This window comes from Pseudorasbora parva, chromosome 23 (genome assembly GCF_024679245.1).
Source record: "Pseudorasbora parva isolate DD20220531a chromosome 23, ASM2467924v1, whole genome shotgun sequence".
NCBI lineage: Eukaryota > Metazoa > Chordata > Actinopteri > Cypriniformes > Gobionidae > Pseudorasbora > Pseudorasbora parva.
In genome coordinates this window covers 109,212-120,511 of record NC_090194.1, presented here as the reverse complement: position 1 = coordinate 120,511, position 11,300 = coordinate 109,212, and the positions used below count along the sequence as shown (strand labels likewise).

The 11,300-nt window shown below is 43.4% G+C and overlaps 1 protein-coding gene across 1 annotated transcript in view; it reads right to left on the bottom strand.

Annotated features, from left to right (window-relative positions):
- Positions 1–280: 280 nt before the first annotated feature.
- Positions 281–11,300, bottom strand: part of gabrr3a (gamma-aminobutyric acid type A receptor subunit rho3a) — a 32,476-nt gene continuing 21,456 nt past the window's right edge. The window contains exons 6-9 of the mRNA XM_067433036.1: positions 11,024–11,161; positions 5,455–5,607; positions 1,964–2,157; positions 281–926 (exon numbers count right to left, since the gene is read on the bottom strand). Of these exons, the coding sequence (XP_067289137.1) occupies positions 585–926; positions 1,964–2,157; positions 5,455–5,607; positions 11,024–11,161 (827 nt within the window). The 3' untranslated portion in view covers positions 281–584. The remainder of the gene's footprint in view (positions 927–1,963; positions 2,158–5,454; positions 5,608–11,023; positions 11,162–11,300) is intronic.

Here is an 11,300-nt window from a genome sequence, read left to right as displayed (position 1 = left end):
TAATGGTCATTTTAAGGACCCGACGGCTGTCATTTTGAAAATGGGGACTTTCTTATAGTCAAACTTTGGTAAACTTTTAGTATGTTTTTAAGGACATTTGATACTACTGTAAACCAATGAGAAACCTTTTGTTAGAATTTTTTTGGGGTCAAGCCATATTTGCAGCTGACTATATACAGAGTCAAAGACTATATACCTAGTCTTATTATACAAGACTAGGACTAGCAGGAGGGTTACTTGATTTATTTTATTCACATGTTCATATGATTTTTAGGCATATAAAGGTGGTTGTTTTGTTTTCCACATGGGGTGTCTTGAGAAAGAGCCAGAGTTGAGTAGATAAAGCTAAAGTAGATAAAGCCGTCCACACAGTTTTTCCTTGAATGAGATGAACATGCTCCTTCTGTTTATTTATGACAGAACACATTCCTTCAAATGCTATAAGGAATACAAAACATTTAAAAGAGAGTCTTCTTCTCTGGTAGTGTTTCATCAGCAGGTCCAATGTCAGCTCTCTTATTGCAGTCGTTAGTCCAGATGTCCCGCAGAATAACTGCAGCTGATCCAGGAAGGATCAGAGAAGCTCAGGAGTAGATGCACCAATAGATGATGTTAAAGAGAAGATACGCCACCGGAAAGAGGATTCTGGAGTATGAGTCGATCATGTAGCTGTTGCTCATGATGAATCTGAGGTTCCTGCCCAGCGTCCGCTTCCTCCACAGCCTCGTGCCCTCGGTGGGTGGCGGATCGGTGGGCGAGGCCCGGGACGGGATGGAGCGCGTGGCCGGGATCTCGGGGAACCGGGCCGGGATGGACCGCGCGGGGCTCGGTGTGGTCGGCAGCTCGGGGAATGGAGACACGTCCATCTCATCGTGGAAGCAGCCGTCGTACGCCATGGCCTGACTCGCATCATAGGAAACCGGGAGCTTTGGGAGGAAGGGAATAGCGGTTATGGAGACGAAATAATACTGGTAACAATAATAACAAAAAGTTTATATTAACATTTAAGTTAACTAATGCCATTTGATTTGAGTTTTAGTTAAATAAATAAATTTGGGTTTACCTTCAGCCATTGCAAGAAGTTTTCAAAATCTTTAAATCATTTTAATTTTTGTTAATAAAATTGAAAATAAAAATAAATGTATTTATATTATTTATGAATCAGTACATTTTATAACAATAATAATAATAATAATAATAATAATAATAATTATTATTATTATTATTATTATTATTTTTTTTTTTTTTTTATTATAGTTTTTTGCCAGAAACTATAATCATTTATCAGAAAAGTTTTGTTTGGCCAATTAAATTATTTTAATTGTGTTAATAAAATTATAAATAAAAGAAATATATTTACGAATTTATACTTATTTATATATAATATATTAATTAAATATACGAATATATAATTATTATTATATAGTATTTATACTATATTTTATTATTTATATTTAAACATAGTATTAATAGTTTAATTGTCTTAATTAAAAATAAATGCATTTATTATAAAGATTTTTATTTCAAAGTGTATATTATTATTGATTTTAAAATATCTGTTGTTTTACATTTTGAATATCAAAATTTTTAATAAAGTGAAAAATAAAAATGAATGAAATATGATTAATTAATTAATAATTGTTATTATTATTGTAGTATTTTGGCAGAAACTTATGGTTACCATGGTAAAATTTTGTTTGGCCAATGAATTTGATTTAATTTGTCAATAAAACTATAAATAAAAAATAACTGTATATAATATTATTTATAGATTATTATTATTATTATTATTATTATTATTATTATTATTATTATTATTATTAAAATATTTTGGCAGAAACTATGGTAAACTGTTAGTCCAACGAATTTGTGTTGCCTCAAAAGTTCCATAGGGGGCATGTATAACTTCAGAGTGAATCGCTCACAGTCAGCAGAGCAAATATTCCTCAGTGTGACCCCTGACCTTTCCCTTCCGAAGTTTTCTCATCTCCTCCACTGTAGTAAAGTAGTTCACAGCAGCGTATTCAATGACCGACAGAAAAACGAAGAGGAAACTGGCCCAAAGGTAGATGTCCACCGCCTTCACATAAGACACCTGAGGCATGGACGCGGAGACGCCCGTTATTATTGTGGACATGGTCAGCACGGTCGTGATTCCTGCAGAAGACGGAGGGAAGAGAAGCGGATCAAAGGGAAAGAGAAGTGGATCAAAGGGGAAGAGAGGCGGGTCAGCGAATCAAAGGGAAAGAGAAGGGGATCAAAGGGGAAGAGAAGCGGATCAAAGGGGAAGAGAAGCGGGTCAGTGAATCAAAGGGAAAGAGAAGGGGATCAAAGGGGAAGAGAAGCGGATCAAAGGGGAAGAGAAGCGGGTCAGCGAATCAAAGGGAAAGAGAAGGGGATCAAAGGGGAAGAGAAGCGGATCAAAGGGGAAGAGAAGCGGGTCAGTGAATCAAAGGGAAAGAGAAGGGGGTCAAGGGGGAAGAGAAGCGGATCAAAGGGGAAGAGAAGCGGATCAAAGGGGAAGAGAAGCGGATCAAAGGGGAAGAGAAGCGGGTCAGCGAATCAAAGGGAAAGAGAAGCGGATCAAAGGGGAAGAGAAGCGGATCAAAGGGAAAGAAAAGTGGATCAAAGGGAAAGTGAAGCGGATCAAAGGGAAAGTGAAGCGGATCAAAGGGGAAGAGAAGCGGATCAAAGGGGAAGAGAAGGGGGTCAGCGAATCAAAGGGGAAGAGAAGCGGATCAAAGGGGAAGAGAAGCGGATCAAAGGGAAAGAGAAGCGGATCAAAGGGGAAGAAAAGCGGATCAAAGGGAAAGTGAAGCGGATCAAAGGGAAAGTGAAGCAGATCAAAGGGGAAGAGAAGTGGATCAAAGGGGAAGAGAAGTGGATCAAAGGGGAAGAGAAGCGGGTCAGCGAATCAAAGGGAAAGAGAAGCGGATCAAAGGGGAAGAGAAGCGGATCAAAGGGAAAGAGAAGCGGATCAAAGGGGAAGAGAAGCGGATCAAAGGGGAAGAGAAGCGGATCAAAGGGAAAGAAAAGCGGATCAAAGGGAAAGTGAAGCGGATCAAAGGGGAAGAGAAGCGGATCAAAGGGGAAGAGAAGCGGATCAAAGGGAAAGAGAAGCGGATCAAAGGGGAAGAGAAGCGGATCAAAGGGGAAGAGAAGCGGATCAAAGGGAAAGAAAAGCGGATCAAAGGGAAAGTGAAGCGGATCAAAGGGAAAGTGAAGCAGATCAAAGGGGAAGAGAAGTGGATCAAAGGGGAAGAGAAGTGGATCAAAGGGGAAGAGAAGCGGGTCAGCGAATCAAAGGGAAAGAGAAGCGGATCAAAGGGGAAGAGAAGCGGATCAAAGGGGAAGAGAAGCGGATCAAAGGGAAAGAGAAGCGGATCAAAGGGGAAGAGAAGCGGATCAAAGGGGAAGAGAAGCGGATCAAAGGGAAAGAAAAGCGGATCAAAGGGAAAGTGAAGCGGATCAAAGGGAAAGTGAAGCGTATCAAAGGGAAAGAGAAGCGGATCAAAGGGGAAGAGAAGCGGATCAAAGGGAAAGAGAAGCGGATCAAAGGGAAAGTGAAGCGGATCAAAGGGAAAGTGGAAAGTGAAGCAGATCAAAGGGAAAGAAAAGCGGATCAAAGGGAAAGTGAAGCGGATCAAAGGGAAAGTGGAAAGTGAAGCAGATCAAAGGGAAAGTGAAGCGGATCAAAGGGAAAGTGAAGCGGATCAAAGGGAAAGTGAAGCGGATCAAAGGGAAAGAGAAGCGGATCAAAGGGAAAGTGAAGCGGATCAAAGGGAAAGAAAAGCGGATCAAAGGGAAAGTGAAGCGGATCAAAGGGAAAGTGAAGCGGATCAAAGGGAAAGTGAAGCGGATCAAAGGGAAAGTGAAGCGTATCAAAGGGAAAGAGAAGCGGATCAAAGGGGAAGAGAAGCGGATCAAAGGGAAAGAGAAGCGGATCAAAGGGAAAGTGAAGCGGATCAAAGGGAAAGTGGAAAGTGAAGCAGATCAAAGGGAAAGAAAAGCGGATCAAAGGGAAAGTGAAGCGGATCAAAGGGAAAGTGGAAAGTGAAGCAGATCAAAGGGAAAGAAAAGCGGATCAAAGGGAAAGTGAAGCGGATCAAAGGGGAAGAGAAGCAGATCAAAGGGAAAGTGAAGCGGATCAAAGGGAAAGAAAAGCGGATCAAAGGGAAAGTGAAGCAGATCAAAGGGAAAGTGGAAAGTGAAGCAGATCAAAGGGAAAGTGAAGCGGATCAAAGGGAAAGTGAAGCGGATCAAAGGGAAAGTGAAGCGGATCAAAGGGAAAGTGAAGCGGATCAAAGGGGAAGAGAAGCGGATCAAAGGGAAAGTGAAGCGGATCAAAGGGGAAGAGAAGCGGATCAAAGGGGAAGTGAAGCGGATCAAAGGGAAAGTGGAAAGTGAAGCAGATCAAAGGGAAAGTGAAGCGGATCAAAGGGAAAGTGAAGCGGATCAAAGGGAAAGTGAAGCGGATCAAAGGGAAAGTGAAGCGGATCAAAGGGGAAGAGAAGCGGATCAAAGGGAAAGTGAAGCGGATCAAAGGGGAAGAGAAGCGGATCAAAGGGAAAGTGAAGCGGATCAAAGGGAAAGTGAAGCGGATCAAAGGGAAAGTGAAGCACATGTTAAGAGGAAGTTCAAGAGTTCAGGCAAAGAATGTTTCCATTTATGACATTTCTCACCCGAGCCTCAGATAATGGAGGATCTCACACTGAGTAAGAGGAAACGAGAGTGAGAGACACTCAGAACACGTCTTCTCATAGTCGTACGTCTCTCTCTCTCTCTCTCTCTCTCTCTCTCTCTCTCTCTCTCTCTCTCTCTCTCTCTCTCTCTCTCTCTCTCTCTCTCTCTCACACACACACACACACACACACACACACACACACACACACACGCCTCTCTCTCTCTCTCTCTCACACACACACACACACACACACACACCCCTCTCATACACACACACACACACACACACACACACCTTACACACACACACACACACACACACACGCACACACACACGCCTCACGCTATGCAGGAAGCAGCTCTTCTGAAGAAAACACTCCGGGCCCTATCTTGCACCCGGCCCAATTGCCTTTGTACACCGACACTTGTGTTTCAGATCGTTAACATAGGGCCCTCTGTGTGAGAAACCCTTCCATCCTGTTCAGAAACCGCAGTGCTGTGACCTTACTGATGAGTGTGTGAAAAGAGCAGCTTCCTGGTGGTGTGTGTGTGTGTGTAACGCCTGCTGGCCTGAGGTATTTTTGAAGTCATTTAATTCTAAACCGGTTTGTGCTTGTTATAACCAGAGAGCCCAATAAAACACACACAGCTCATTACAAATGTACCTGGAGCAATCTCACAGAAACAGGCTTTACTGATCTGACCAGTTCAGCAGAACACACAAACACACACACACACACACATACACACACACACACCACAGCTGTTTACCTAGAGAGACACGCGCCGGCACAGCTCTCCTGTCGATCCAGAAGGACACCCAGGAGAGCATGACCATTAGCATTGTGGGAAAGTACGTCTGCAGCATGAAGAAAAAGATGTGTCTCCTGAGGATGAAGTTTATGTACAGCCTGTTATACCAGCCTGATAGAAACAGAGAGTACAGACATTTACAACACACACTGAGAACAAGGAAGAAAGACATTCAGAATAAAGTTTCCACAGCACTGGGTGTCCGAACCCGCTCCTGGAGGCTCAGCGACACACACCGGGAGTATCTGGTCAGGTGTGTGTGTGACTGAACATTATCTGGTCAGGTGTGTGTGTGACTGAACATTATCTGGTCAGGTGTGTGTGTGACTGAACATTATCTGGTCAGGTGTGTGTGTGACTGAACATTATCTGGTCAGGTGTGTGTGTGACTGAACATTATCTGGTCAGGTGTGTGTGTGACTGAACATTATCTGGTCAGGTGTGTATGTGACTGAACATTATCTGGTCAGGTGTGTGTGTGACTGAACATTATCTGGTCAGGTGTGTATGTGACTGAACATTATCTGGTCAGGTGTGTGTGTGACTGAACATTATATGGTCAGGTGTGTGTGTGTGACTGAACATTATCTGGTCAGGTGTGTGTGTGTGACTGAACATTATCTGGTCAGGTGTGTATGTGACTGAACATTATCTGGTCAGGTGTGTGTGACTGAACATTATCTGGTCAGGTGTGTGTGTGTGACTGAACATTATCTGGTCAGGTGTGTGTGTGACTGAACATTCTCTGGTCAGGTGTGTGTGTGACTGAACATTATCTGGTCAGGTGTGTGTGTGACTGAACATTATCTGGTCAGGTGTGTGTGTGTGACTGAACATTATCTGGTCAGGTGTGTGTGTGACTGAACATTATCTGGTCAGGTGTGTGTGTGACTGAACATTATCTGGTCAGGTGTGTATGTGACTGAACATTATCTGGTCAGGTGTGTGTGTGTGTGACTGAACATTATCTGGTCAGGTGTGTGTGTGACTGAACATTATCTGGTCAGGTGTGTGTGTGTGTGACTGAACATTATCTGGTCAGGTGTGTGTGTGACTGAACATTATCTGGTCAGGTGTGTGTGTGACTGAACATTCTCTGGTCAGGTGTGTGTGTGACTGAACATTATCTGGTCAGGTGTGTGTGTGTGACTGAACATTATCTGGTCAGGTGTGTGTATGTGACTGAACATTATCTGGTCAGGTGTGTGTGTGACTGAACATTCTCTGGTCAGGTGTGTGTGTGACTGAACATTATCTGGTCAGGTGTGTGTGTGACTGAACATTATCTGGTCAGGTGTGTGTATGTGACTGAACATTATCTGGTCAGGTGTGTGTATGTGACTGAACATTATCTGGTCAGCTGTGTGTGTGACTGAACATTATCTGGTCAGGTGTGTGTGTGTGACTGAACATTATCTGGTCAGCTGTGTGTGTGTGACTGAACATTCTCTGGTCAGGTGTGTGTGTGACTGAACATTCTCTGGTCAGGTGTGTGTGTGTGACTGAACATTATCTGGTCAGCTGTGTGTGTGTGACTGAACATTATCTGGTCAGGTGTGTGTGTGACTGAACATTCTCTGGTCAGGTGTGTGTGACTGAACATTCTCTGGTCAGGTGTGTGTGTGACTGAACATTCTCTGGTCAGGTGTGTGTGTGACTGAACATTATCTGGTCAGCTGTGTGTGTGTGACTGAACATTATCTGGTCAGGTGTGTGTATGTGACTGAACATTATCTGGTCAGGTGTGTGTGTTACTGAACATTATCTGGTCAGGTGTGTGTGTGTGTGACTGAACATTCTGTGGTCAGGTGTGTGTGTGACTGAACATTATCTGGTCAGGTGTGTGTATGTGACTGAACATTATCTGGTCAGGTGTGTGTGTGTGACTGAACATTATCTGGTCAGGTGTGTGTGTGACTGAACATTATCTGGTCAGCTGTGTGTGTGTGACTGAACATTCTCTGGTCAGGTGTGTGTGTGACTGAACATTATCTGGTAAGGTGTGTGTATGTGACTGAACATTCTCTGGTCAGGTGTGTGTGTGACTGAACATTATCTGGTCAGGTGTGTGTGTGTGACTGAACATTCTCTGGTCAGGTGTGTGTGTGACTGAACATTCTCTGTTCAGGTGTGTGTGTGTGTGACTGAACATTATCTGGTCAGGTGTGTGTGTGTGACTGAACATTATCTGGTCAGGTGTGTGTGTGACTGAACATTCTCTGGTCAGGTGTGTGTGTGTGTGACTGAACATTATCTGGTCGGGTGTGTGTGTGTGACTGAACATTATCTGGTCAGGTGTGTGTGTGACTGAACATTATCTGGTCAGCTGTGTGTGTGACTGAACATTATCTGGTCAGGTGTGTGTGTGACTGAACATTATCTGGTCAGCTGTGTGTGTGTGACTGAACATTCTCTGGTCAGGTGTGTGTGTGACTGAACATTATCTGGTAAGGTGTGTGTATGTGACTGAACATTCTCTGGTCAGGTGTGTGTGTGACTGAACATTATCTGGTCAGGTGTGTGTGTGTGACTGAACATTCTCTGGTCAGGTGTGTGTGTGACTGAACATTCTCTGGTCAGGTGTGTGTGTGTGTGACTGAACATTATCTGGTCAGGTGTGTGTGTGTGACTGAACATTATCTGGTCAGGTGTGTATGTGACTGAACATTATCTGGTCAGGTGTGTGTGTGTGTGACTGAACATTATCTGGTCGGGTGTGTGTGTGTGACTGAACATTATCTGGTCAGGTGTGTGTGTGACTGAACATTATCTGGTCAGGTGTGTGTGTGACTGAACATTATCTGGTCAGCTGTGTGTGTGACTGAACATTATCTGGTCAGGTGTGTGTGTGACTGAACATTCTCTGGTCAGGTGTGTGTGTGTGACTGAACATTATCTGGTCAGGTGTGTGTGTGACTGAACATTATCTGGTCAGGTGTGTGTGTGTGACTGAACATTATCTGGTCAGGTGTGTATGTGTGACTGAACATTATCTGGTCAGGTGTGTGTGTGTGACTGAACATTCTCTGGTCAGGTGTGTGTGTGACTGAACATTCTGTGGTCAGGTGTGTGTGTGACTGAACATTATCTGGTCAGGTGTGTGTATGTGACTGAACATTATCTGGTCAGGTGTGTGTGTGTGACTGAACATTATCTGGTCAGGTGTGTGTGTGACTGAACATTATCTGGTCAGCTGTGTGTGTGTGACTGAACATTATCTGGTCAGGTGTGTGTGTGTGACTGAACATTATCTGGTCAGGTGTGTATGTGTGACTGAACATTATCTGGTCAGGTGTGTGTGTGACTGAACATTATCTGGTAAGGTGTGTGTATGTGACTGAACATTCTCTGGTCAGGTGTGTGTGTGACTGAACATTATCTGGTCAGGTGTGTGTGTGTGACTGAACATTCTCTGGTCAGGTGTGTGTGTGACTGAACATTCTCTGTTCAGGTGTGTGTGTGTGTGACTGAACATTATCTGGTCAGGTGTGTGTGTGTGACTGAACATTATCTGGTCAGGTGTGTGTGTGACTGAACATTCTCTGGTCAGGTGTGTGTGTGTGTGACTGAACATTATCTGGTCGGGTGTGTGTGTGTGACTGAACATTATCTGGTCAGGTGTGTGTGTGACTGAACATTATCTGGTCAGCTGTGTGTGTGACTGAACATTATCTGGTCAGGTGTGTGTGTGACTGAACATTATCTGGTCAGCTGTGTGTGTGTGACTGAACATTCTCTGGTCAGGTGTGTGTGTGACTGAACATTATCTGGTAAGGTGTGTGTATGTGACTGAACATTCTCTGGTCAGGTGTGTGTGTGACTGAACATTATCTGGTCAGGTGTGTGTGTGTGACTGAACATTCTCTGGTCAGGTGTGTGTGTGACTGAACATTCTCTGGTCAGGTGTGTGTGTGTGTGACTGAACATTATCTGGTCAGGTGTGTGTGTGTGACTGAACATTATCTGGTCAGGTGTGTATGTGACTGAACATTATCTGGTCAGGTGTGTGTGTGTGACTGAACATTATCTGGTCGGGTGTGTGTGTGTGACTGAACATTATCTGGTCAGGTGTGTGTGTGACTGAACATTATCTGGTCAGGTGTGTGTGTGACTGAACATTATCTGGTCAGGTGTGTGTGTGTGTGACTGAACATTATCTGGTCAGGTGTGTGTGTGACTGAACATTATCTGGTCAGCTGTGTGTGTGACTGAACATTATCTGGTCAGGTGTGTGTGTGACTGAACATTCTCTGGTCAGGTGTGTGTGTGTGACTGAACATTATCTGGTCAGGTGTGTGTGTGTGTGACTGAACATTATCTGGTCAGGTGTGTGTGTGTGACTGAACATTATCTGGTCAGGTGTGTGTGTGACTGAACATTATCTGGTCAGGTGTGTGTGTGACTGAACATTATCTGGTCAGGTGTGTGTGTGACTGAACATTATCTGGTCAGGTGTGTGTGTGACTGAACATTATCTGGTCAGGTGTGTGTGTGACTGAACATTATCTGGTCAGGTGTGTGTGTGTGACTGAACATTATCTGGTCAGGTGTGTGTGTGTGACTGAACATTATCTGGTCAGGTGTGTGTGTGACTGAACATTATCTGGTCAGGTGTGTGTGTGACTGAACTGGACTGAGCCTACCGGAGCGGGACTGGACACCAGTTTAATCATCTCAAGAACCCTAAACGACTATCAAGAAACTTGTGTCAGATGGAGTTTACGATTTCTTTATCAAACAAACAAACAAACAAACAAACAAACAAACAAACAAACAAACAAACATGTCTTTCTTAAAGCTTTTGTTGGCTGAGGCATTATTGGCACGATCTCCAACATTCTCATGGGTTGGCACAAAACATGTTTTGAATAAGAAATATCATGAATTATTAAACACTACCATTCAAAAGTCTGGGGTCAGTATTTAGATGTTTCTGAAAGAAGTATTGTATGCTTTTATTTACATTTTTCTTCATTTATTTGATCAAAAATATAATAAAACATGAATATTGTGACAATTTTCTATTTAGGTGGTCTTCAGTGTCCCATGATCCTTCAATCATTCTAATGTGAGGATTTTTGACCATCATCAGTGTTGGAGATAATGCAGATTCATCATTTTGTGCAAACGTTTTTAATTGGTTTTTCGTAACAATTTAAAAGTCTCTTAGAGAATGAGTCGAAAGCCTTGCTGATTAAAAATGTTAATTTCCTTCAAACAGCCTAACCAACCGTAAACTTTTGAACAGTAGTGTATATTCACCAAAAATCATTTTACTGTTTTATATTAAAATCTAAAATATTATTTCCCCAAAGCTGGTAAAAGCTTTTTGCTCACCTATAATCAAATATCCATGATTTGGGGAAACCTGAGAATGACCCCAGAAATCAAAGCGAAAGTAGAGGAAAACTGCACACATCCCGGCGTCTCAGCCAATGACATGCGGGATATGTGGTTCTCTGGACTCTTGCTGATTGGCTGAGCTCAGGGTCTTATGCTAATGAAGGAGGAAGTGAAGCAGACATACCGGTGCTGCTGTAGAAGGCTAGCCCGTAGGAAGGGTGGAATTCTTCAATAAAAAACTGCGAGAGTGCAATCTCGTCAGTCCTTAATGAATCGTTCCCATTCTTCCAATAGAGCATGAGGTCGTTCTCATTGTACGCGTCTTCAAGAGAGCAAAGAAATGTGGGAAGGGGAGCAGGGATGAGTGAGACAAACTCTCTGTGAAGAGACATGGAGCTCAGCCTCAGGGGAGAAGACACAGAGCAGCATAAACCACCTCTATCTGCTCTCCTCTGAGTCTC